General features: G+C 28.6%; 5 protein-coding genes and 2 long non-coding RNA genes across 18 annotated transcripts; 5 read left to right on the forward strand and 2 right to left on the reverse strand.

Annotated features, from left to right (window-relative positions):
- Window positions 1-280: 280 nt before the first annotated feature.
- LOC141531217 (uncharacterized) lies at window positions 281-4,777 on the forward strand. 6 transcript variants are annotated; one of them, XM_074248832.1, is made up of 7 exons: window positions 281-529; window positions 815-887; window positions 1,046-1,144; window positions 1,877-2,186; window positions 2,748-2,849; window positions 3,982-4,107; window positions 4,211-4,777. In XM_074248832.1, exons 4-7 carry the CDS (start codon window positions 2,021-2,023, stop codon window positions 4,309-4,311), a joined length of 495 nt encoding a protein of 164 aa, XP_074104933.1. In that variant the 5' UTR covers window positions 281-529; window positions 815-887; window positions 1,046-1,144; window positions 1,877-2,020; the 3' UTR covers window positions 4,312-4,777. The 6 variants fall into 6 exon arrangements, with proteins under 6 accessions (XP_074104933.1, XP_074104936.1, XP_074104932.1 ...); XM_074248835.1 differs by having other exon boundaries at window positions 1,046-1,135; XM_074248831.1 differs by lacking the exon at window positions 815-887.
- A 1,626-nt stretch (window positions 4,778-6,403) lies between these two features.
- On the reverse strand, window positions 6,404-12,001 carry LOC141531104 (uncharacterized). 5 transcript variants are annotated; one of them, XR_012479863.1, is made up of 9 exons: window positions 11,873-12,001; window positions 11,260-11,529; window positions 8,856-9,068; window positions 8,623-8,783; window positions 8,055-8,543; window positions 7,615-7,938; window positions 7,481-7,525; window positions 7,003-7,414; window positions 6,404-6,907 (listed from the first exon to the last, which is right to left on the reverse strand). It is a non-coding gene; the product is annotated as an uncharacterized LOC141531104 (long non-coding RNA). The 5 variants fall into 5 exon arrangements; XR_012479862.1 differs by having other exon boundaries at window positions 8,856-9,100; XR_012479864.1 differs by lacking the exons at window positions 11,260-11,529; window positions 11,873-12,001 and adding an exon at window positions 10,286-10,419 and having other exon boundaries at window positions 8,055-8,352; window positions 8,448-8,543; window positions 8,856-10,187.
- On the forward strand, window positions 8,543-14,458 carry LOC141531091 (cytochrome P450 4c3). Its single transcript, XM_074248601.1, has 8 exons — window positions 8,543-8,790; window positions 10,288-10,485; window positions 11,839-12,021; window positions 12,422-12,491; window positions 12,570-12,696; window positions 12,799-13,035; window positions 13,110-13,272; window positions 13,586-14,458. Exons 1-8 carry the CDS (start codon window positions 8,592-8,594, stop codon window positions 13,975-13,977), a joined length of 1,569 nt encoding a protein of 522 aa, XP_074104702.1. The 5' UTR covers window positions 8,543-8,591; the 3' UTR covers window positions 13,978-14,458.
- A 78-nt stretch (window positions 14,459-14,536) lies between these two features.
- On the forward strand, window positions 14,537-16,986 carry Efr (ER GDP-fucose transporter). The gene is made up of 5 exons (XM_074248614.1): window positions 14,537-14,732; window positions 14,893-15,109; window positions 15,336-15,650; window positions 15,723-15,874; window positions 15,989-16,986. Exons 1-5 carry the CDS (start codon window positions 14,656-14,658, stop codon window positions 16,230-16,232), a joined length of 1,005 nt encoding a protein of 334 aa, XP_074104715.1. The 5' UTR covers window positions 14,537-14,655; the 3' UTR covers window positions 16,233-16,986.
- Window positions 16,987-18,668: 1,682 nt separating this feature from the next.
- On the forward strand, window positions 18,669-22,053 carry Cd98hc (CD98 heavy chain). The gene is made up of 5 exons (XM_074248598.1): window positions 18,669-19,066; window positions 19,605-20,774; window positions 20,910-21,133; window positions 21,612-21,761; window positions 21,846-22,053. Exons 1-5 carry the CDS (start codon window positions 18,815-18,817, stop codon window positions 21,925-21,927), a joined length of 1,878 nt encoding a protein of 625 aa, XP_074104699.1. The 5' UTR covers window positions 18,669-18,814; the 3' UTR covers window positions 21,928-22,053.
- LOC141531099 (JNK1/MAPK8-associated membrane protein) lies at window positions 22,038-23,909 on the reverse strand. Of its 3 annotated transcripts, none has more exons than XM_074248615.1 (5): window positions 23,844-23,909; window positions 22,771-23,771; window positions 22,541-22,710; window positions 22,404-22,480; window positions 22,038-22,356 (listed from the first exon to the last, which is right to left on the reverse strand). In XM_074248615.1, exons 2-5 carry the CDS (start codon window positions 23,214-23,216, stop codon window positions 22,123-22,125), a joined length of 927 nt encoding a protein of 308 aa, XP_074104716.1. In that variant the 5' UTR covers window positions 23,217-23,771; window positions 23,844-23,909; the 3' UTR covers window positions 22,038-22,122. The 3 variants fall into 3 exon arrangements, with proteins under 3 accessions (XP_074104716.1, XP_074104717.1, XP_074104718.1); XM_074248616.1 differs by lacking the exon at window positions 23,844-23,909 and having other exon boundaries at window positions 22,771-23,345; window positions 23,532-23,827; XM_074248617.1 differs by lacking the exon at window positions 23,844-23,909 and having other exon boundaries at window positions 22,038-22,338; window positions 22,771-23,827.
- Window positions 23,910-24,036: 127 nt separating this feature from the next.
- Window positions 24,037-25,823, forward strand: LOC141531102 (uncharacterized). The gene is made up of 2 exons (XR_012479856.1): window positions 24,037-24,737; window positions 25,683-25,823. It is a non-coding gene; the product is annotated as an uncharacterized LOC141531102 (long non-coding RNA).
- The last annotated feature ends 79 nt before the right edge of the window (window positions 25,824-25,902 follow it).

A 25,902-nucleotide genomic window follows, 5' to 3' on the forward strand; every position in this document is an offset into this window, starting at 1 on the left:
TCAAGATAATAATGGTAATAATAATGATAAGGTTTTATTATTATCTCTAATGAGAAAAAAAAGTATGATTAAGTTTGTGGAAGATTATAAAAAAGGTGACACGAATTTTACTTAGCTGGTTGCAAGCGTGCAGTCTACACAAACGCTGAATAGACTCTGAGTCTTTCTGGTCTGAGGTGGTGGGTCTTGGCATAACAATATATACTGTATATATGACTACACGTATATATGTATTTATATATCTATATATATATACAAATGTACTGTTCAGTAACGCTCTTTTCAGCCCCTCGCGCAGTTTCACTCAGTTCGTAGTCTTCGGCGGTTGATGCACGTGTCACGCGGCTCGTATTATCGTTGACATTTGACGGCTTTATTATAATTATTTATTTAATTTAATTTTAAATTATTTTTCAAATCCAGAGTTAGTATTTATTCTGTTATTTATTGTGCTAATTAATTATTGCTTAATCATATTGTTTAGTCAATTAATGTGATAAATATTTGAATGGATTCTTCACACTCAAAGGTAATTTGTTTACATTATCTCTATTAAATTATTCTCTTATAAATTGAATTAATTTGCTCGTATACAAATTAAATTGAATTTTAAATTGATATAAAAGTGTGTCGAGGTATATATTTATATTTTTAACAAAAAGTACCGAGTATTTACCAGTGAGCGGGTCAAGGGTTAGCGGGTGAAGATAAGAAACGATTCACACGTCTGATATGTTTTTAAGTTTTTTACTTACACTTTTTATAAAAAGATTACAAGTAAGCTCGTAAAAGTTTATTTTTCTCAATATTTTAGTTAATTTATCTGCTTAAAACGCTTCGGACTCTGGATGACTTGTAACATTATTTTATAAGATATTTCCTCTTTTGTAAGTGTCGCTTTTACGTTAATTTAAAAGTACTTAAATTAATTAATTAGATCACTATTTTTTCTAACTCTGAGTGAAATAAATTTATAAAAGTAATTGGCCAAGAAAATTTTATTAGAAAAAAGTGTAATAACTATCGTTAATTTTTTTTTTTTCAGTTCTTTGTATTTTGTTGATAACAACGGAAGCTTAAGTTTCATCGTTTATGTCTTTAATTGAGCTTAATTACCGATCACTCAAGTATACTGGTAATTCACGTGAGTCATCACTAGTATTAGTGTGTCGAGAATACTGTAAAGATTAAAAATTATTTTTATTAAAATAATACTTTTAGTTGAAAATAGTAATAGTTTTACCGAGAATAGTTTTTTTTTTTCTAGAAGAAAAAAAAATACAAACAGTATGATAAAATAAATATACAGTGATCGAATGTATGAAAGATTATATTAACTACTGCGAAATAAGTTATTTTAAGGCTGTCTAAACTTGCTGGTATATTTATTTACAAAATAAAACTAACCATTGAAACTGTGAATAAAATAGCGGAATTTTAAACATTGCAAGTCTTACGTCTTTATTGACAGAAAATGTATATTTTAAAGTATATACACGCGACCTCATTTCCTGTATAATTTAACATGAAAAAAATGAAAATTACAAAAGTAGAGTAACTAAAATGAGATGGATTTCTTTTATTATTATTGCTACTCTTTTCGGGGTTTTGCTTGAAAGGCTTATATAATGATAGAGTATGTAGGGTAGATTGTATCAAAACTTGAGGGTGGGATGAATCATCGCAATAAAAAGCGTCTGGATCGATATCACGTTGGTGGTTTTCTTTCCAGGTCTACCGATAATTCCACCAGATTTATTTAACATTTTGTGCTTACTTTTTTTTTTTATTATTCTATTTACGCGATTCAATTTCTCGCTATTGCAATTTCCATTCCATTGTTATTTATTTACTTACTAATTTATTGTTTTTTCAGATAAAGAAGAAGCATTTTAATGAACGAGCAGTTTTATGTCTACATATGTATGAATGATAAACAATAGAGTACATCATAAAAGGCAAATGTAATAACAGCGATATCAAAATCAAGGATGAAGAATAACGAAGACTCGCAGCTAGCATGATTAAAAATATAACGAAAGAAATTTGTGTCTTTCTACTGATCTTGGATATTCTTCAGGCAGTTACTACTTTTGATCATTACCCAGATGATGATTATGTTGTCGAGCACGAGGTGTCGTACTACAAAGCCATTGCATTGGCCAAAAATCTTACTATTCCAACAGGTAAATTGTGGGAAAAAAATTAATTTTAAATACTTTGGCGAAAATAATTTTTTTCTGAGACTTTACCTGCTAAGTCTTTTGTTGTCACCTTATCTTTGAGAATAAAAATAAAAAATGTCGAGTCTGGAGTATAAGGGACCATGTAAATGCTCGTCTTGTTCTCGAATCACGTATCAAGTATCACGTGTTGCTACGGTCAAGATAATACGACGCCTTCTTTCATTCGTTCTGACAATAATGATCACAAGGATAGGATGAAAAAAGGTGATCGTCCTTACAAACACTATTTTATAGTTTTTCTATCTATTACTATAAATTTAGTCTTTATATTATTACATAGAAGTTACGCAATCGTTAGATACTTTAATTAACTTGGATGCATGCATTATTTCAGTTGGAACTGAATTTCTGTAATTAATGTTTATGTTAATTATATAAAATTTATTAGATATATGTTTATAGTTGATTGTATAAAATATTATGAAATATTTATTTCATTTGAACAAATCAACGAAGGACATGCTTAAGTAATATTGTAAGTAATAAAATATATTTTTTCAGGTACCATACCTGGATGTAAAGCATGCACGAACGAAGAGATGACCTACTGCAAAGACGGAAGTGTTATTAATGATCATTGTTGTTGTGACAGTGCTTACAATGGTAGATATTTTTTCTCAAAATCAAATAATTATTTATGAAATTATTTATTACATCCAGATATATGTATATAAATTTAATAACATTGACAAATAATGTCTCGGCCTCGACATCTCAGTCAAGCGTTTCCATATCACGTTTTTAATGCCTGTAATTCAGCCTTCGATTAAGAAAAACTATTATTCGTGAAACAATTCAAGCATCACGTAGTCGAAATCAACAAAACGTTAAACACTGAATTGAAGAAAATAAAAAAAAATAAATTCTTACATGCGATAAAGTAATTCACGCGTATTTTCTTTGCGATGAAAAGTATAAGCCTTTATTTGGATTAACTAAATTTACTTTATTATTTTATCAGCATAACATTAAATTAGATCGATGATATCGAGATATTATAAAATAAAAAATTGTGATAAAAATTTCATCGAATTGATAAAGTGATAGTATAATTTCAAATATTTATTTTTATCTTGATCTTTATCTTAAATATAAATCTATCATATTGAAGATGCTCCCAGTGGAAATAAAAAGAAAAAATATTGAACAGATACTATGTATGTAAAGAAACGAATGATTGCACGCACCCACGACGCGAATAGAATACAATAGAATAGAATGCAAAAGTCTTTGAAATACTGATCGACTGTTTGCATTACATCAATCCAACTCGACAGTGATGATCATTGATCATGTTAATTTCTGTTGGTTTTAGTTTAAGATTTAGAATTATAATTCTATTTAGACTAATAAATCTATCAGAGTAATATAACGGCTTGAATGTTTAGCAAAAATAATAAATATTTAACATGGTAATTTTATTTAAGTTTATGTTATAGAATTTTTATCGTATCGCGTTAATTTACATTGTCATGATATATTTATGATTTAAGCTTATCCATAACTGATAGATATTTATTTCACCGGAAATGTCTCCATGTAAGGTGATACTGTGAGTACGAATAGTGGGTCTTTGTGTATATGTAACATCGTAAACTTTTTTTCTATACAACCATAACAAGGCCTATTCTTATATATTTTTGTTAATATAAACATTTTCTTATTTATAAGTTATAAGTTATAAGTTTCAAGTGACATGGCAATAAAAATTCTAATATAAAATTTATTTTTACAGAAGTATTTCCGTTTGTAGAACATACTTGTCGAATAGGAAGACAAGCGTGTAAAATAAGAGTCGATAATTGTGCTGAATACGAGAGATTAAGGGACTGCTGTTGTCTTTCATACTTAGGTTCTGTGTGTAAGTTTGAAAAAAAGTACTTTTTTTTATTATTCTTATTAGCTCTGTCAATGTTTGTTTAAAAATACCTATTATTTATATTTATAAATTGTGTAATTTACAGGGAAATATCGAGCTGGCGGGATTGACAGCGATAAACCAAGTTTACTGATAACTACAGGAGCTTTATTGATACTTCATGTATGCCATGAGATGTATAATTAAATATTAAATATACTTTAAGCGTAAAGATATTTTGTAAAGCATGCTTTCGATGTAATAAATTATTTTTTCAATATACCAAAATTGTACTTAAAAATTTTATGCAGTTGAAGTTATAAAGGAAGAAACTTTAATTTTTATATTAAATTCAAGAGAAGAAAATTGTATAATAACTTCTTCTATCTAAGACTTTAATGAATTTAATATTTAAACTTTCTTAATACATACTGGACAATAAACTGCCATGGAAATTGCAATTGCGTGACAATTTTACAAGCTATTGTCTATCATTGCGCCACGAGGATGTTCCATTGGCACAAGAGACATCGAAAATACCTGAGAACCATTTAGAAAACCTGGTTAATACTTAATTTACAAAAGTTTCGTGAGAACTCGGTCAAATTGATTATACTATTATCAAAAAAAAAATGTAATTAATCAAATAAATAATACAACTTTATATACTTCAGCATTATGAAGATAAAAAGAAATCTTTCACCTATATTTTCTCACGATACAATTCATTTAAGCGATATAAAATTTTTTTTTCTTATTATAGTAATAAAACACTGAATTAATCATTAAAAGGGGTAATGAATGATGATTGCAAAAATGTCTTGGGTCATTTGATGTATTAACGAAACCATGTCAGATAAAATAAAAATGAAATGCATTGATGAGTATTTTAGCACGTATAGATTAATACTTATATATATATATATATATTTCTTCTTCTTTTTTTTTTTTTTTTTTTTTAGTGCGTAGTAAATTATTAAATCATAATATTTAAACAACATAAGTTTCCAGCGCATATAAATATTTTTTTTTTATGATAAATTTTGTATTTGTTATTTGCTATGAACAAATATTAACATATAATTTAAATTATTATCAAAGTAAATTAAATTATGAAATTTATAATCAGAATTTAGAATAATTACTGTATTATAATTGGGTTAAGCAAGATTTAATCTCGTTGATAATACAATCAATGTAGTTAACATTATCTTTAAAACTATAAAATAATTTAAGAATTTTTAATAACCAGTTTTATCTCCAAGAGTAATGATGGAATTAAAATTACATCAACATCATTTATAACTTCGGAAGTCCCAAATAGCAGAATAAAACTCAATACAATCATAATTATGTGATTATATTCTTGAAAATTACATAAATTTAGTAAATTTACATATTCTTCAAAAATTTTGATAAATTATTAAATAACACCTGAAGTACGAGCACATGACTGCTGATTAAATAATATAATTACGCATTATTATATATCTATACTTGAGGTAACACGCGACAAATTTTTTTCTTTTTAACTCTTGATCTGATGAAATTGTTAATAATATATTGTATAAGCTTACACGTGTAAGATAAAGCGAATGCAAAAATTCAAGGTCAGATTAATCTAAAGTTTAATGGCGGATTCGCTAAAATAGCCAAAAGATTAAATGTTATTGGTTTTATTAATCTTAAATATCGATAATATACCGTCATTAACATATTAGTTGTCTTGTCTTGTCCCAATAAAAAAAAAATTTTTTTAAAGAAGAAATATCAAAGTTCATTAATAATGGAAATATAATACGGATATTTTTAAAACCGCCAACAAAAAAAAAAAAAAAAAAAAAAAAACTTGGCAACACGTGTCAAGAATTCTTCGCACTTACTAATAGATTAAATACTGTTTAAATTTGTTCCTCATTTTTTTCTACACGTGGAATCTTAATCAAATAGTTCATTCAATATTTCAGACATCTTAAGTGAGTATCAATTTTTTTTTCTTTTTTTTTCAAACCCACTAATTCAGATATATATCAACTATATACTTTAATATTATCAATCCATATCTCATATTAAGAATTAAATCTAATTGATGTATGATAATAAAATTGAAATCTACGTTAATTTAAATATATAAACATTAAATTACACCGATTTGATAATAAAATAGGAAATTAATAAAATTATTTAATTTAATAATAAATTTTTGTTTATATTTTCTATTTCTTCTTTCTATATAATCCAAAAGTTCAAACATTAAAAAGCAATTAATAATTATATTTCCTCAATAATTCTAAAATAGAAAAATTTTTAGTGTGATATAAATTTATAAATGACGTTTAAATTAATTGAAACAACCAAAGATTAAATATCTTTAATAAAAGTTTATGTGTAATTATTTCAATAAAACGGATTTCCTTTTTCCTCATTGAAAATTACACATGCCGCTTTCTTCGGTACCAGTAAAAATACATCTGTGCATGTGATGTATTTTTAAGGTGTGCCTCAATTGACGGTATTATACTTTTGGTATTTCCAAAAAAAGAACCAGTTTATCCATTACGCAATACACATTAATATTAATGATAAATAATAATTAAATTCGCGTGACTTTCTGTCGTACATTTTATTTACCAATTGTTTTTTAATTTTTTTTTATTTATACACACGACAGGACAAGTGTGCGTTGGTTTGCTCTTGAAAGGTCGCGCACGTGGTCAAGTGAAGATCTAGTGAAGCTTCTAGCGCCCTCCTATATTCTTCACACTGTTCAATTAACTTTCTTCTTATATTCTGGATCTTGTATCTAAAATACAGCTAATTAGAGTAACTCCATACAAGAAATAATTTAAAAGAAGACTATTTAACATGCGATTCAGATAAATTTATACTGCCGTTTACCTTGATTAAAATATCGGCGCCATGGGTTTATCCAATACCCTGGTGTTATTTAAATATTAATTTAAAGATTATAAATTAAATTATTGGCTGTAAAATAATTTAATAGTTATAGTATTGAATGTATAAAACCCGAAAATTATCGGATCCGCAAGGTGATATTAGTGGACCCAGGTGTAATATGATAAAATAAATTAAAAAAAAAAAAAAAAAAAAAAAAAAAATTGGCAACAACGTCCCTTGTTTTTATGCTAGCCCTGTTACGAGAATTAGATAACGGCCAAGTCTCTTCACTATGACGTATAAAAAGTATTAAATATAAAAAAAAAAATTATTGAGACGCACACGGTGATTTGAGATGGACACTAGGAGACTGGACGACCTCGGTTCACTATTTCCAAGTGTCACATATTGCCTATAACGAAAGAAGAATACAAATTTAAAGAATCTACGGTGGTAAATTTAGCACAAGCTTAATTACTTGATCTTAAATTAAATCCAATTTTTCCGTTGCATCTTCTAATACCTAAAAATAAATTTATGTATTAAAAGTATGATAGACATTTAAAATATTATGAAATATATATTTGATGTTAAATAAAAAATGAATATTACCCGACAAAAAAGATACCAATCAAACTCGATATGGAAATTCTGTTCAAGAGTGGGCGATTGCAAATGACAACGGCAACGACAACGACAACGACGACGACGTTGGAAGTTCAAACAGCATACCAGCAAACAACAGAGACTCGGTCATCGTTTCCACGTGTATCATTCTATTGGTGGAGAAGCAAACCAGCGTCCGGTAGCTACGCTGGGGGGTTACTTCTTCTTCGTATATAAGGGCAGTCTTTTAGCACATCCATCGCAAAATAACGTATCCGCTGAAGTATATTACATATTGTACTAGTAGATTGATCCATAAGTGTGCATATACTTAAATATACATATATATATATATATATATATATATATATATATATATATATATATATATATATATATATATATATATATGTATACATAAGATATATAAATTTATTTATTATTACTTTATTTTTTTATTATTCTTCCTCTTCGTCTTTGTCACACACTCACTTACTTTGCAATCTTTTAACTCACTCAGTTTACCAATCTCTCGAGCAGAGCCCGGAGGATCGTCAAGAGAAGTGGTGTGGGCATTCGCACACCACCACTTGGGTAGTGTAAGATAATAAAAATCCCAAGTCAGAGTATCCTCGATATCTTCGCGAGAAGAGACTACGAGTAGCATCAGTCTTCGGTGGTCTAGTCTTGACAAGTGATACTAACACACCTTCTATTTCTTCTCAAGTGTTGTCGGGAAGTATCCTAAAAATTAACCAAAAAGTTTGTTATTTATTGCGATATTTTAAACAAATAAATTAAAACGTTAAGAAAGAGTGATTCTTGATTAATCATCTTACTGTTAATTTGATTGTCACGTGCCGAGTGATAACGAATTTCGTTTCCGTCGAAGAGACTTTCGAGAAATAAAAAACGTAATACAGCATTGGTAATCACTGCGGTTAGTTTTATCATTAATTAATTGTTTAATTTTTTTTGTTGATATGGTAGCTATGAGTATAAGTACATTTATACCTTTTACGGGTTCTTGGGTAACATTTATTTTATTGTTGAGTTTACTAGTTGTGTTTTTGTCGTTATTTATAAAAAGAACAAAATTTCTTTACTCATTGAGAAATGTGCCATCACCAGTGGCCCTGCCATTAATTGGAAATGCAGTACAGCTGAATTGTAGCCTGGAAGGTAAGTCAGTAAGCACATTTTTTAATGTAATTGAAATGTGAAAGTTTTAAATGGAAAAATTATACCCGTGGTAAGTACTGCAACGAGATGAGCCCCAATTCACCGAGTAAAAGCACCCAATACAAAGCAGTGATGCAATGAAATTTCCGTCCGTCCAATATTATTCTCATATTACATGCCTTAAGGGTCAATCGATTTTATTTCTTCTTCTTTTTCATCATCACCATCATGATCATCATTATCGTCAGTAGCAGCAGCAGCAGCATCATGATCGTCATCTGGCGGAGACACGTGTACGGGTAATAATTGACTGGCAAAGGAAGAAAGGCGAATGAGAGTCAATGAATGATAATACAAATAAAAATGAAAGAGGAAAAGAAAGAGAAAAGAGACAATAAAAAATAAAATGACACGAAGAAGAAAAGAATAATAGAAAGAATGAAAATAAGATGAAGAATCAGGTCGAGGTCGGTTGGTATGCATTACTGAGTAATCATAAATGCGAATCTTTTTTTCTCCATCGACAAATATTGTACCATCGGTGTAAGAGAGGAGACACACTTCTTACAAAGTATTTCCTTTATTTTCTTTTCTTCTCATTCAGAGTCTCCATTGGTATCTTCAATGCAACTCCCGACTTTTACTTTCAATTTCTGTGTCCTCGTTTCTGCACAAAAATTTTTTTTTCCCCGGTATGTAAAATTATATTTTTTTCTTTCAAGTTTACTTGTCTTCTGTAATTAACATTCTACGGCCGATTAAAATTAAAAACTCGGCTAAACTCCAATAAATAAAATGTATTTTCAGGCACAAAAAATAAATTAACTCATGCAGTTGTAAATGCGGTGAAAAAAAATAGATAGACCTTGGATGCAGCTAGTTCTACTGCAAAAATGCCCAAGATTTTTTTCGGTCAATGGCCGCATTCTGTCTGTCCTTTTTCCACTTGCATTATTGTCATCTCTTTCTCTATTGTTGAATGCAAGTGAATAATGGCACGTGCAGTATACATATAGCTAAGCTGCTGCTGTAACTGGTGGTGATGCTACTGTCGGTCATCGTCACAGCGTTGACGACCGTCGACGAGGCCAAGGAGGAAGACAAGTAACTTATACCACCTAATTGCTGCAAGTGATAGAGATAGGTTGTTCTTGATGATGATGTTATTATTATAATTATTATTGAAGGCCTACTTGATGCCTTGGATTCTTGCACGAGGCATTCTAAGCCAACGACCTATGCAGCGAGAATGCATTCTTATGTTCCCATCATCACGCGGCATTAATATATATTTATAGCATTTCTTCTTTACCCTTAGTTTTTTAAATGTCACTTTCATCTTATCAATATCCATAAGCCTCAATTCCTTTAATTATTCAGACCTTAATTTCTTCAATCTGCAATAAAATAAATTTTTATTAGTTCAATCAATTTATTCATTCATTCATTCATTCATTCATTCATTCATTAATAATAATAATAATTTTTTACTTACAGAGTTTTTTCGGAAACTCCTCGAGTGGGGTAAACAATTTGGTGACATCTATTTACTGTGGGTTGGAACAAGACCTTTTGTTTTTGTTTACCGGGTCGAAGATGTCCAGCCATTATTGAGTAGCAGCATTCACATTGACAAGAGTTTGGAGTATTCTTATCTGAAACCCTGGCTTGGTTATGGCCTTGTCACGAGTACTGGTAAGTTTATATTTTATTGTCATACTCCATTACCTTGAGCTTCTTTTTTCTTCAACTTCTTTTCTTCATACTTATTTTTCTTTTTGTTATTATTATTATTATTATTAATTTTATCTCAAACGATCTGATCAACAAGTTATTTAAAGAAAATTCATTTTACTTAAGCTAGTATTGAATTTTCTTCTGATTTATGACAAATCGATTTACATATTTATGAATAAATGGTTACTGATTACTTATCGAAAAAAGAAAAAAAAAAAACATTCGTCTACAGTAGTTATTGATAATTGATATATAAAAAAAAACTATGATATGAATTATTGCTATTAATCATTGGTTGCCGAGCAGGAAATTTAAAAACATAATTTGTTTAAATTTTTGTATATTTATGCATAAATTTTTTTTTTTTTTTTTCATTTATTTATTCTTATTTATCAATCGGATTGCCGTTGAAGTTCAACAAGTTAAGTGTCCTTCAAATATATTAATTTACTGGTTATTTTTCGGCGCGCTTGCGAGAATTTTTTGTCCATCAGGATCTTTTTGACTCGTCTACCTCAAAAGTGTACATTCAGATAATCGCGACAACTATTTTGCGTAGCCTTGGGCAAAAGAGTTTTAAGCAGAGAAAGAGGGAAGTTAACCAGGTGTCCAGACGTTAATGACCGGCATTTTCAATGCCGGTATATCAATTTTTCAAATGAACATTCTGATAATAGCTAGCTTTCTTTTTGGCTACCTCAATTATTATTATTAAAACATTTTTTTAGTTACCAAAATTATCAATAATCATGTTGATGATCTGGCGAAATTGTCGATTTGATCCTCATTATATTACTGTTACAACGAAGAAAAAAAAATCAGGTCTCGCTTGGTCGAATCTAGAAAAATCGAGTTTTTGTGATCTTGAAATTATTATATTTTTTTTTATTTAGACCACGCGTGTAGTAGTCAATGCCTGAATTGAAACCAGTAGACAGGAGGCTTGTTTCAAATCTCATCCGATCGCTTATATTTTTTTCAATCAGCCGGAGACTAATTGTCCTTAAAAAAAAAAAAAAAATTGTTTACATTATTAATAAGTGTCTAGGATTACCAACACGCGATCGGTTCATTTATTTTTAATTCGAGTCCACGTGCAATATTGAGGTCACACTTTGCTCAACAATTTGTATTTGATTGAAATAATTCTCAATCAATACAGTATAAACAACAACAATTATGATAATTTTACTATAAAATAATAAATTTATTTACTGAATTGTTTTTCTTCCTATATTTGTAAATTGTTTACTGCATTTTATATTGTGACAAATAAACAATGTGATATTAATTAAATTGTTATTTTTCTAGGAACCCATTGGCAAACACTTAGAAAATTACTTACACCGACATTTCATAATGAATTACAGCAACAGTATTTGAAATCGGTTGTACGTGAAACAAAAACTCTGATTTCTTCTTTAAAAGCTGAAGTTAACAATGTGTTTGATGTTGTACCTTATGCTAAACGTGCTGCGTTGGATATAGTTTGTGGTAATAATCTGAAAAAAAAATTTTATCTTTATTTTATTTTAATACTCATACTAGCAGCTTTTTTAAATAATGACTTTTGTTAAATTGCACTATACTTTTTTAACTATCGACGTTTTTAAAAATATAAGCTCATCCCGATGTTACACTCATCAAAAGCTTTCATATGAGTATCTACATGCATTTTGATATATTTTTCATATATACATATATATAAAATATATAAATATATGAAAAATTGATGTGGGTACTCAAATAAAAGGTCTTGAAGAGTGCAACATCGGAATGAGCTTGAATCTTTAAAAATGTCAATAGTTCACGAGAAACAAGGTCATTTCTTGATTATTTATCTAAAGATGGGGTATAATATAGATAATTAATTTATAAATATTTTTTATTGTAGAAACGACCATGGGATATCATCTTAACTCACAAGTTAATTTTGAAGATGACTATGTTTCGTCAGTTGAGAAGTCAGTATTCTTTTGAAAATTTGTTATTTAAAATAATGAGTGAAGATATTTAATATGTGATAAAATTATATTATTTAGAATGACGTCAATTATCCAAATGAGGTTTACAAATATTTGGATGGCTAATGATACGATATTCAATTTAACTTCACTCGGCAAAGAACATGACAAAGCATTGAAAACAATTCACAACTTTGTTGACAATGTAAATATTTATAAGTAAATTATACAGTAATAGATTATTTATTTTAACGCGAATTATTGGAAAATAATTATAGTTAATATATATGTTGATAAATAATTATAGATAATAATGGAACGCAAAATTCAATGGAAGACTAATCGTGATAGTAATTTTAATCAACCGATTAATAAGAAAAAAGCTCTCCTTGATCTGCTGCTCGATTATTCAGAAAATAATATCGGCCTGACGGATTCGGACATACGTGATCAGGTCAACACTTTTATGTTTGCCGGACATGATACTGCTGCGATGAGTATTTCTTGGATTTTGTATACATTGGGGCGTCATCCAGAGCATCAGGTAATCTAAAAAAATTATTTTTTTTCTTCGTTAATTTAAAAATAAATAACTAATTGACATATTTTATTCGGTAGCAAAAAATAATCGATGAGTTCGAAGCAATTATTGGCGACAATGAATTAACGATGGACAATTTAAATAAATTAGCATGGCTGGAAGCATGCATCAAAGAAACTTGGCGGTTGTACCCAGTGGCGCCTTTAGTAGCTCGCCAAATTTATAATCCTATTAAATTAAGTAAGTATTATTATATTGATCTTATTGGATATTTATTTATCAATTATTATTATTATCTTTATACTTAAAATGTTATAAACGAATAAAGCTAATTAACAATTAAAAAGAAGAAGAGATATGGAGTAAAAAAAAAAATAAATAAAAAATGTTTTATAAAAATTTTCACTTGTAATTTTTATTAATTTTTACATGTGAAACTTTTTAATTTAATTTTTTTATAATAATTTAATTACTATAAATATCTAAAAAAATTTTTATATCTGTCAACTTCTATTATTGTCGGACTATTATTGGATATTTAATTATTTTACAGTGAATCATAACATACCAGTTGGATCAACAGTATTAATAAACTTATTCATGCTTCACCGAGATCCAAGATATTTTCCAAACCCTGAAGTATACCAACCAGAACGGTTTCTATCAAATAGTCAAAAACCACCTCCATTCGCATACATTCCATTCAGTGCAGGATCACGGAACTGTATCGGATGGAAATTTGCTACCATGGTAGTTAAAGCATCTATTTTGTCCATTCTACGTGCTTACAGAATTGAATCCGTGGATAGTCCGGATCAACTTCGATTAATTTCTTCGATAGTCCTTATCAATAAGTATGGAATACGTATTAAAATTTCACCGAGACAAAATGATAATACGTCAACCGTGATATCTGAAAGTGATATTAAAACGAAAGAGGATTAAATTTATTATTAAATTACCATAAGTATAATATTTATATTGTTATTTTATAAGTAAATCGGAGTATTAATTTTTGTTTTATTGTTACTGTACCATTTTTTAAATTTCTTAATTATTAAGTGCTTAATATATTAAAAAAAATATAATTTTACACTCGGTGATGAACTGCATAGATAAATAAATAAAGTAATTGCATTATTTTTATATTTTATAGTAAATTGTGCCTTTAATTAGATTGACAATGTATACAATTAGTTGGTAATGTTTTTTTTTTTTATTGTTGACTCAAATTAATTATTTTTGTATTTAATAATGTTGTTTATAATTGTATTTAATGTAAGTAATTGATATTAGAACATCAATGCAATTTAATAATATGTAATAAAATAATCATCGTTAATTTTGTACAATTAATTAGTTTGTGATAATTAAATAAATAAAGAAATCAAAGTGAACCCTGAAGATAATCTTTTAAGTGAAATTATATCATTCGTTACATGAAAATTTTCTTACTTGCGCGTGTGCGATAATAATAAAAAAATTGAGCTAACGTCACGACCTTAACGTCAACATTCAACGTCAGTCTCGTGCGATCTTGCTTCGTGTTCGAGTCATTTGTAGGTTATAATATTTTTTTAAGCTTATACTTAAACTTTTTTTATACTAGTTAATTTTTACAAAATGAAAGTAGCTGCTGCAATAAGTTTAGTATTTTTAGGATGTTGTACAAATGTAATATTCCTCGAATTATTGGTAAAGTAAGTACAATTATTTACAAGTTTATAATAAGTTGAAGTTTAATATTTTTGTATGACGTAATTTTATGCTGCATATAAAAATAATAATAACAATAATACGGCATGATTAATTGCAATTTACATATTAAGCAATCGTTTGATTTTTTTATTTATTTTACAGAGAAGATCCTGGTAGTGGAAACCTAATAACATTTTCACAATTCCTTCTAATATCATTAGAAGGTTTTATATTCACATCAAAGTTTGGAACTGTAAGCCCTCGAATAGGCATAAAGGATTATATGATATTGGTTTTTATGTTTTTTATAACAAGTGTTTGCAATAATTATGCATTTGACTTCAATATACCGATGCCTCTCCACATGATATTCAGAGCGGTAAGGATCCAGAATTCATCAATGAAATTTCATGACACAATTAAAAAAATTTTTTTTAATAACTAAATGATGGGCAAAAAAAATGGACTTGTATAAATTTTAATAAATTAAAAATGCAATTTTTTAAAAATAATTATTTAGAATAAAATTAACAAATTGTCAAATGACAGCTAACTTGAATGTCATGTACTTTAATAGTATTAATAATTACAAAATATTGTTATAGGGTTCCTTAATAGCAAACATGATAATGGGTATAATTATTCTAAAGAAGAAATACGTATTCAGCAAATACCTTTCAGTATTTATGATAACCACGGGGATAATAATATGTACAATAGTAAGTGGTAATGAAGTTAAATCAACCCAAAAAATGGTTAAGGATGCCATCCCGCCTACACAAATGGAAATTTTATTTTGGTGGAGTGTTGGAATCGCATTATTGACTGTCGCACTGTTTATTTCTGCTAGAATGGGTTTGTACCAAGAAGAATTATACGCTAAATACGGTAAACACCCATATGAAGCTCTGTATTATACTGTAAGTAGATTTAATTATCAATTATTTGCTATTGAGTGATTTTTTATTAATTTAATTATTTATTTTTTACAGCATTTACTACCTCTTCCATTTTTTTTGACGCTAAGTTCAAATATATGGGACCACGCACAACTGGCATTAAAATCAGACCCATTGTTGATCCCAATTCTTGGATTAACTGCACCAAAGAGTATTGTATACCTCATTGGGAATGTTTTAACACAGTATCCTTTTACGTAATAATCTTTATCACGTTGAAAATAATTGTCACTATGACAAGGCATATTTCATTTACAACACAAATGACAAAAATATATTTTCTTTAATAAATATATCAGATACATGTGCATCAGCTCGGTGTTTGTGCTGACAACAGAATGCTCATCATTGACAGTAACGTTAGTCGTAACATTACGTAAATTTTTCTCGTTATTATTTTCAATATTATACTTCCAAAATTCATTTAGCATTTACCATTGGATCGGTACATCCTTAGTCTTTTTAGGGACTATTATCTTTACTGAAATTGTGCCAAGAATACATCAAAGTATAAGTGGGCCTAAGACGAAAAAGGTGCAATAAACTTTTTACTGTAGATAGACAATAGAATTGATAGAATTTTTTTTTTTTAAATGAAACAATGATAAACTTAGACAAGCAATAAGTAATTTTTTACATTGTGAAAAAAATGTTAAACATTTAGTATTTATACTGAGTTAAGCTCTTTTAATACGACCTTAAAGTAATCAACTTTATGAAGAAGCGTTATCATTGTCGACCTCTATGCACGTATTATTCATTTTTAAAACGAATTATCTCTTTTGCCACTGCATATTCAGTAAACAATCGATACTTTTATTTTATTTATTGACTAGCTCCACTGCGGGTGCAATTATCAACAGAAAAATAAAATTTTAATGATATATTTGTATATACTTTTTTTTTTTTTTTTTTATTTTATTTGAAACAAAAGAAGTGGAAAAAAAATAAGTAATAATTATTTATAGAACAGATTGTATATTTACGTCCGTAGGAAAGGATTATAACTATTTTTACCAAACCGTAATAGAATAAATGAATAATTGATTGTAAATACATATAAGTCAATGTGAGGCAGAGTTTGTTAGGAATATTTAAAAAAAAACAGATGATGCTTGTTGAGAGGATTATTCAAATTTTAATATTTAATTCTTAATTGCATATTATCAATGCATTATGTTGTGATAGGATATCATTTTATTATACTCCTTTGTGGGTGTATTCAGTGTCTAGTAAAATTGTGAAGCGCCATGAACGCTATTTTTAATTTAAATTAATAAAACTCATTTTAAATAAATTTTTCTCCGACTATTAAAATATTTATTCTTTATCAACTAACAGTTTCTTTTAAAAATAAATAATATTAATTTTAATAATCAAATATGTGGAATAACGAAAGACTTCATTTACTTGATCATCGGTTGTGTTATGATGATTTAAAGTATAAAATTTTTAAAAGTGGTAAGTGAAATAATTTTTATTTAAAAATTTCCTTAATAAATGTTTAATAAATTGTTTTTTAAGAACTAGGTGAAGATTATGATTATTTTGTAGCAAGACCATGTTGGATTAAATTTCGATTATTTTTATTCTGGGTCTTTTGGTCATCATTAGTTGTAGTGATTATTCTTTTAATAATAAGTAATTTTTGCTTAATCCAAACAATGTGTCCTAAAAGCGACGACGATGATGATGAAGATGACGAATAATTAGAGTAACAACAAAAGTAAATAATTTTAATTATATTTTAGTTATCAAGAAATAAATTTTTTCTTCGTATTACCATGAAACGTATACAGTAAAAATAGTATGTTAAATATCTTATGAATTAATGAAAGAATAAATTTTTATCTATGCATTTTTTTTAACTAAAATTTAAAACAATCATATAAATTATTTTTACAAGTGTCATAATGAGTTATTTATGATTTCTTCATACTATTTTTTTATCAACTTCACATTTGATCAAATACCAATCTGAAAGATTAACATGTATAAACGCAGACAGGAAAAATTTTAAGTTTATCATAACACAAATAACCCCCTCTTGAGTAATTTACATTTATGGAGTAATATAAATAGTAAATCGTCGACGACGAAATCATTAGGCAGTATCAAGTTACTCGGAAGTTTTGAAAGTTTTAATTCAGATAATACTAAAGTTAGTGAAAGTTTTCAATTTTTTTTTTTTTCATTTATTAAAATAAACCTAAAAAATTGTACTAACAGTTTTTCAAATTTTTTATAAATGAAAATTTATTTTTTAATTTTTTGTAATAATTTTTTCAACTAAAAAAATTCTAACAATTTTTATATGTGGGCAAACTTATGAAACTAAAATTAGCCGACAGTGAAAAATTTATATTTTTTTTTTTTTTATTAATTGAATTAGCAATAAAAAAATATTTTTAAAAAATTGCACAAATAGTTTTTCAAATTTCTTACATGTGGAATTTTTTCTTTTAATTTTTTTTTAATAATTTTATTAATAAAAAAATATTCTAAAAAAGTTTAGATGTCGGCTAACTTCATTTTCATTAAATTCAGATAATACTGAAGTTAGCGGTCAGCTGTTAATTTTTAAAATTTTTTTAACAAATCAATTACAATAAAAAAATGCTTCTAAAAATTTTCACTTGTAATTTTTATTAATTTCCACATGTGAAATTTTTTTTTAATAATTTAATTGCTACAAAATTCTAAAAAAATTTTTAATGTCTGTCAACTTCAGTGTTATTAATTCAGTGGTTTATATTTACAACTGTGAAAAAAAAAATATTGTTTATTTTGAAGAATTGTTGACTGAAAAATATAAATACTTTTTGCTAATCTTAAAAATTGCGCAAAGGGCAATTATTGTTTTTTACTTTTTATTTTAACCGTCAATTCATTGGCGTAGCAAGTAAGTGAGTGAAAATGAATACCAGTTTAAATGTAGAATGCAGTATGCAGTAAGCAGTAAGTGAGAGCGTCGATATAGAGCACTTGCGAGTGCAGCATATTATTCTCGAAAAAAATAATCAACGTATGTGAGCGCGAGGAATCTTTTATTATCTAAATAATTCTCTGCGAAGCGCAGTGTCTTTATATATCCATTTAAAAGTGTCCTTGAAGATTATACAATAATGGAGAGAGGGAAATTGAATTTAGAGAGTGCGCCTGAGGTGAATAATACTACCAATGGTTCAGTTGCCACGTACAAGGCATTGCCTGAGGATAGTGCAGTAGTCGATAGTAAATTAGATAAAACTAACTCTAGTACAACTCCACCAGTAACTATGGGGAAAAATGATGCTGAAGGTGAGGTTGGAGATGGGGCTAATGAAAAAATGCTCAATGAACAATCCAATATTGAGCCGACGAAAAACGCATCTGAGGTAATTTTAAAAATTCCTTTTTTTTTTTTTTAATTACTTAATCGTTTATTGAACATTTATTTATAGATGATTGAAGTCTTTACAGTGTCACAATCAATAGTCGTACATTTTTTTTTTTTTCAAGTTTATGAAATGTTACATTTTTTATAAATCTATTGTTAGGTTATTTTCTTTAGTTCAACTGTATTGATTGCATCACCAAAGTTCGATAAGACTTATGATTATTAATTTCTCTATTTTTATTTTTAATGGACCAATAAACTTAAATTTGCGCGGAGCTAAAATAAAATATTAGTGTATTGGGAATTAACAAAAAAGCTGGACAGGCAGAAAAAATCTTTTTAAAAAAATGATTTTTACCAAAGACAAATACCTAATATTTTAATATTATAATAATAATAATAATAATAATAATAATAATAATAATAAAAATAAGTAGAAGTGTATCTGTATTTAATATTTAAAATTTAAAAATAAGTTTAAATATTAACGCTTTGTAAAACATATAAATGTGATACAAATAAATTTTTATTTTTAGGTAATATTTATCTCTGAAAATGGAGATGCGAAAATCGATATGAAACAAGTGAAAAAACAAATTGCGGGTTTGAGTAAAGAAGAATTGATGATGTACACTGATGATCCATTCTGGGTTAAGCTAAGATGGATGTTATTTGCCGCTTTTTGGCTGCTGTGGGTAGCAATGTTGCTCGGTGCAGTAGCAATTATTGTGCTGGCTCCAAAGTGTCAAGCACCAACGCCTAAAAAATGGTGGGAAAAGAGCCCAATTGTTCAACTGGAGCCAGAGGATGTCAGTGGAAAATTATTTGAAGACGTCGAAAGTATTTTAGATCAATTAAAACACGAGCATGTCAAAGTTATTTCACTTTCCTCGTTTTTGAAGGGTGGTTCTAGTGCCACGGAGAATTTCATTGACATAGATCCTCGAGTTGGTAACGTTAATTTTGTTAAAAAACTGGTCGACTCAGCCAACACCCGAGAGATAAATGTAGTGCTTGAGTTTGATCCCAACCAGTCATCAATGAAGCACGAGTGGTTTGAAAAATCTGCTAGGCGTGAAGAACCATACACTGATTACTATGTGTGGGCTGATGGTAAACTTGATTCTGAGAATAAGGTTTTGAAACCCAGCAACTGGCTAAGTGTTTATAACGGTAAAGCTTGGAAGTGGCATGATATTCGTCGGCAATACTATTTACACCAATTCAACGAATCAACACCGGACCTGAACTTCAATAATTTTAAAGTTATTGAGGAATTTAATAATATCTTTAAATTCTGGCTGGATATTGGTATTAAAGGATTCCGTCTTGGTAACACGCGTTACTTGATTGAAGATCCCGATCGCCATGATGAACAACGGGGCTATCAAGTTGTAATTGATGAAGACGACTACAACTATCTTTCTCACGCTCGTACTAAAGACCATGTAGACAATATTAAAGTTATTAAGCAATGGCGTGATAATATTAATACTAATGAAACTAATAAAGATGTATTATTCACAATGTCAGATGATGTCAAAAATGATACTCTGACGATCTTCAATGAAAACCGGAGGGTTATTGATCTACCACAGAATTCTCAGTTCTTCAGAGAAGCTGATGCCAGTATTAGCGCTAAAGTTTTGAAGACTGACATATCGTCGTGGATATCAAGTGTTAATGTTTCTTGGCCAGGATGGGATGTGAGTATTTTTATTTTTTAATTGATTAAAATTGCATAAGATCATATGTGATTTATGCCTGTATGACCTGATGGACTGATAATTAAAATAATAAAAAATACTTCTATTGAAATAACAAATAAATTAATTTTGCAGATTAATGGCAAGAAGCGTTTAAGGAGCCGTATGAACCCAGACATAGCAGACAGTATCATATTGATGTCACTACTTTTACCAGGGACACCAATATTAAAATTAAACGACGTACTGCCAGCAAAGAAATACTTTTCTACATTAGCAGCCCTTCGATACGAAGACCAATTTTTATATGGCAATTTCTCAAGCCATGTTATAAATGAAACAGTCTTCGCATACGTCAGGTAACTTATTGAAATGTACTTTTAATGTTGTTGGTTGGATTTTAATTAATTTGGGTGGTGGAGTTTTTTTAATAACAAAATAATATCATTGGATTATGGGCAATGGCGGTGATAATTTAAATTATTCTTATCACGTGATCAATCAATTTAATTGACTCAATTGGATGTATCCTGAGTTATTTCTTCTCATGATTTATCAACAATTATTATCAAAGAATCATTGTGTACTTATTGATAAAAATTCATGTCTATTTAGATTTTAATTGTTGATAATGACTATACCAGGGTTATATTTTAATAATAATAAATCATTTGTTTGCCTTGTTTCATGCACCTTGTGTGGTTTAGGAATGGGTGAGTTTATTTTTTATTTACTAACATGCATGTGCAATGTATAAATACTAACACCAAACAATATAATTCGCTTAGTCGATGATAATTAGATTTAAAAGTTTTAATAAAATAAATAATTCAATAGGGTAAGGTCTGGATTGCCGGGATATCTTGTGGCGTATCAAAGCTCTGATCAAGATATAGTTATTGACATTTCGGGGCTGGATACAATACCTACAGACCTCAACGTAATTGCTTACAGTGCAAATTACGCTGGAAATTCAATAGACGTTTCGTAAGTAATTAAATATACTATTTAATTTAATTTTTATTTGCAAAAGATCTAAAATAAAATAAATATAATTTTATTATTTTTTAGAGCACAATATCCATCGGATAAGATTCCATTATCCAAGAAGAGTACTTTGGTGCTGTCATTCGTACCAGAAAAGAAGAATTAGTGTTCATGAACAATATTCGAATGCCATATGACAACATAAATGCATTTACTCAAATTTGTGGCTCAAGTATATTTAATTAGCCAAAATGATAATAAAATATTAATCACAGCATTGATATAAAATCTATATATTTAAATTTAATTTAAAAAACACAACAAATAATAAATAAAATCCTATTCTTAATTATTTAATAAATTATTCAGCATGAAGTTTATGAGGATCCGTAAACCTTGCAGTAAGTATGTAAAAAAGGGCTGGTAAAGGTACTAGAAGAAGCATCGTAGGATGAATATTTACACCACGTAATGTTGCTACTGCCATTATTCCGTATCCATGTAACAACCAGTGTCCAAGGATTACAATAATGTTTCTCATATCGGATATTGAACTGAATAATAATGATTTCATAGTCTGAAATATTAATTTGTTCTTGAAAAAACAAAGTTAATAATAATTAAAAATAATTTATAATTTACCTGGTTTAATTTAAATGCAAAATGTGCTGCATTTGATATGACTGATAAAATGATTGTGATATATGGAAATGAGTAGTCTGTAAAATTAAAAAAAATTTATTATTTATCAGTCTAATAATAAAGATAAATATACTTACATATTAATCCACCTCCAACAGCATGTAACAATGCGAGAATAGGAAAGAAATATAGAGCAGCGTAAATAGAATATTTACCTTGCTTAGGTAAAAATTTTCTTACGATTAATGGCCTTATCAATATCATAATAGTAACACTGAGAGAATAAAAAATAAATACCATTGTATACCTAAAAAATAATTAGATTTATTGATGAATAATAATAATTTAAATAAATATAAATACTTACAATGGATATACAGCTTCTTGCGTACAGTGCAATGAATTTTCATAATTTGGAGAAGGATTATGCAGCAAAGTATACCAGTCAGACAGCTTTCTGGCTCTGCATGATCTTATTTCAAAACTTCCAACTGGATTAGTCACTTGTAAGGTAATCAGTGATGCACAAACAATCTCAAATAAAGCTGACAGATGAATAATAATAACTTCTTTAGGTATGTTACGCCTCAAAGCTATCATATCAATGCAAAACCAGTGTAATACTAATGCAAATAATGCCATAAATCCTAAATACAGCCAGTCGTAAAAAATTGGCATTTCATTACAAGGTACACATGCTGACGATGAGTTTGTACGAAACCCTCGTGGACATGCACCACAGTCTGTCCAGTTTCCATCAGACAGCAACTCTCGACCACAATACATACCCGGACATCGCTCGAGAAAATTCATTGTTTGTGTTTAATTATTTTAGATCATAATAATTATTTTTTTTTTTTTTTTTTTGAAAATTTAACCAATCCTAGAGCTTTTGACATACATCGACCAACTCTCGAAGGTTTAGTGATTTATATCATGACACTGAAGTTGACAGATATAAAAAATTTTTTAGATATTTATAGTAATTAAATTATTATAAAAAAAATTAAATTAAAAAGTTTCACGTGTAAAAATTAATAAAAATTACAAGTGAAAATTTTTAGAAGCATTTTTTTATTGTAATTGATTTAATAAAAAAATTTTTTAAATTAACAGCTGACTGCTAACTTCAGTATTATTTTATATCAACATTTTTCCAATTATCACAGTTAACTCAGAATTCAGATCTCGTCCATATCGGAGTTAAAAATCAATGACACGAAATTGGAGTATTTATCTTCGAAGAATAACAAATATTGTAGGTTAAGTAATTATTAATCACTTATTATCATCATAATAATTATTGTGAAACATTTTTTGTCAATTTGACAAGTGAGTTTTAAATGACTATAGTTTTATCACCATCAGCTGAAAATAATTAATTAATCACTCTGTTTAAATAAAATCAAATGTCAAACTGTATTATCATCAATAAATTACTTGAGTGTAAGAAAAAAAAAATTTGAAATCCTCCGTTGCTTGAGACAAATATTTAGAGTTTTCTTTGATATAATAAACACATGCGCTGATCGACGGCGTAATAATGGAATATGCGCAGCTGGAACGTCCTAAAAGATAATCGTGCAGTGCTGCCATCTTAAATGATTGCGCATGATCGTGAAAGTTCGTACGATGATTGCCGAGTGAACATTACTATTTTGAGGCACAGAAGGGGCACCTCTCGACGGGGGTTTTTCTTGATAAGTGAAGGGCGACGGGTGTGCAAGAACTGTTACAGTTTTTTTGGTTTAATTAATTTAGAAAAGGCATTAATAGTGGCTTGTATCAGCTAAATACCCTAATCATAGACATAAATAATACCCCAAGAATAATTGAAACAATTACTATAACTAATACCGAGTACCAAGTGTTTTTAACAAAACCATCGTCTCTGTCGTCAGATCGTCTCGTGTGTTGTGTGTGTGTATGTGTGTCTCGGTCTATGTCTGTACAGGGGATGAGTATAATATAATCATACACAGTACAGTGTGCAGAGAAACGTTAATGCAGCATAGCATTACATTAAAGTTTTGATAAAATATATAATAATAAATTGTAGGAATAAAAAGAAGACGCGGTGGACAATGGTTGAACGCGTCCCGGGAGGTCTCGGCGCCCTCGATGCGGTACAAAAATGAAACAAGCTCATCCGCAACGAGCAGCTGATGGCGGCCGAGTGCTGTTCTAGAGAGCCTCCATGTCTGTCGTTTTAATCAGTTGATCGGATTTTTTTTTACTTTTCATCATCCAACAAGAGTAGTGACTTGCTGTTGATAAAAAAAAAATATATATATACATGTTCTGTGGATATATATGTATATATAACTATACTTGGTACAGTATATCTGTCACATTCAACTAGACAATATTAAATTGTCACCCGTCTAAACTAAAATTGTGATTTATATATTATTATTACAATTCAATATATAGTATAAAATACTTATATACATATATATATATATATATATATATATATATATATATATATATATATATATATATGTATGTATGTATACAAGTATATGTGTAATAAAATAGAGAGGAGGACCTAGTACTAGTGTGTAGGGACAAGGATTTAGTAATAAAAAAGAGCAGAGAAGAACGTACGGCCGTACGAGGCGTGATATAACGGTGCTTCTCTCTCTATTTCTTACTCTCTTACTCTCATACACTTGTCCTTAATCTTTCTCACTCTTATTTTCTCTCTTGGCAATTCTTACTCTTTCTCTCCGGGACTCCGGCATCCGGACGGGCGCGTAGCCGGTCCCGGCTATCGAATTCTCACCGAGTGAATAAAAAAAAATAAAAAAGGTGAACGACGGGGCGTGTGCGTATACCGTACGTGTATTGTGTGTATATATGTATATAAATATATATATATATATATATATATATATATATATATATATATATATATATATATATATATATATATATATATATATAATACTTATACTTTGGTTTTTTCTACACGTACTACAATAAAACACGGTATTAAACGTACGGTTTTCTGCGTCTACGTCACCGTGGCCATTAATTAATATTCGGTGATGACTGTGAAGGAGTGAGTGAACGAGAGCGTGTTCTTACGGAAGTGCGTGGTAGCAACATTTGCAATCAACCCCATTCGATAGATTATTTATAATAATAATAATAATAATAATAATAGTAATAATAAAAATAATATTAGAAGTAATATCAACAAATAGGAGGTTATTTAATTATAAAAAGTTATTACTTGCAACGTAATTTAATTGAGTACCTTATACTTTGTAGATGGAACGCGTGGTCACGAGGTAACCTCTCTTGTGACATAAAAACACATACTGAACGCACGTGAGATAATATAAAAAGAAGATAAAGGAATAAAAAACATAAAGAAAAGCAAGAGGAAGAGGAGCTAGTAAATCTTAAAGGCGCTCTATCTCGCCAGCAGTTGTATATTAGTGACAACGCCTAGCTCATCATCATCGTCGTCATCGTCATCGTGGACTCA

The sequence above is a fragment of the Cotesia typhae genome, unplaced genomic scaffold (genome assembly GCF_013202065.1).
Source record: "Cotesia typhae breed Kobodo isofemale line unplaced genomic scaffold, CoteBio_Ctyphae contig_5, whole genome shotgun sequence".
Lineage (NCBI taxonomy): Eukaryota > Metazoa > Arthropoda > Insecta > Hymenoptera > Braconidae > Cotesia > Cotesia typhae.

Excerpts from the sequence above, each read along its gene's own strand:
- LOC141531217 (XM_074248832.1), top strand. The coding sequence starts at position 2,021 with ATGATTAAAAATATAACGAAAGAAATTTGTGTCTTTCTACTGATCTTG. Across the intron at positions 2,187-2,747 it reads AAATCTTACTATTCCAACAG|GTACCATACCTGGATGTAAA; the intron begins GTAAATTGTGGG and ends ATATTTTTTCAG. Across the intron at positions 4,108-4,210 it reads TTCATACTTAGGTTCTGTGT|GGAAATATCGAGCTGGCGGG; the intron begins GTAAGTTTGAAA and ends TGTAATTTACAG.
- LOC141531091 (XM_074248601.1), top strand. The coding sequence starts at position 8,592 with ATGGTAGCTATGAGTATAAGTACATTTATACCTTTTACGGGTTCTTGG. Across the intron at positions 10,486-11,838 it reads TGGCCTTGTCACGAGTACTG|GAACCCATTGGCAAACACTT; the intron begins GTAAGTTTATAT and ends TTATTTTTCTAG. Across the intron at positions 13,036-13,109 it reads GGCGTCATCCAGAGCATCAG|CAAAAAATAATCGATGAGTT; the intron begins GTAATCTAAAAA and ends TTTATTCGGTAG.
- Efr (XM_074248614.1), top strand. The coding sequence starts at position 14,656 with ATGAAAGTAGCTGCTGCAATAAGTTTAGTATTTTTAGGATGTTGTACA. Across the intron at positions 14,733-14,892 it reads TTCCTCGAATTATTGGTAAA|AGAAGATCCTGGTAGTGGAA; the intron begins GTAAGTACAATT and ends TTTATTTTACAG. Across the intron at positions 15,875-15,988 it reads ATTGGGAATGTTTTAACACA|ATACATGTGCATCAGCTCGG; the intron begins GTATCCTTTTAC and ends TAAATATATCAG.
- Cd98hc (XM_074248598.1), top strand. The coding sequence starts at position 18,815 with ATGGAGAGAGGGAAATTGAATTTAGAGAGTGCGCCTGAGGTGAATAAT. Across the intron at positions 19,067-19,604 it reads CGACGAAAAACGCATCTGAG|GTAATATTTATCTCTGAAAA; the intron begins GTAATTTTAAAA and ends TTTTATTTTTAG. Across the intron at positions 21,762-21,845 it reads GGAAATTCAATAGACGTTTC|AGCACAATATCCATCGGATA; the intron begins GTAAGTAATTAA and ends ATTATTTTTTAG.
- LOC141531099 (XM_074248615.1), bottom strand. The coding sequence starts at position 23,216 with ATGAATTTTCTCGAGCGATGTCCGGGTATGTATTGTGGTCGAGAGTTG. Across the intron at positions 22,481-22,540 it reads TGTTGGAGGTGGATTAATAT|ACTACTCATTTCCATATATC; the intron begins GTAAGTATATTT and ends TTAATTTTACAG. Across the intron at positions 22,357-22,403 it reads TTGCATTTAAATTAAACCAG|AACAAATTAATATTTCAGAC; the intron begins GTAAATTATAAA and ends TGTTTTTTCAAG.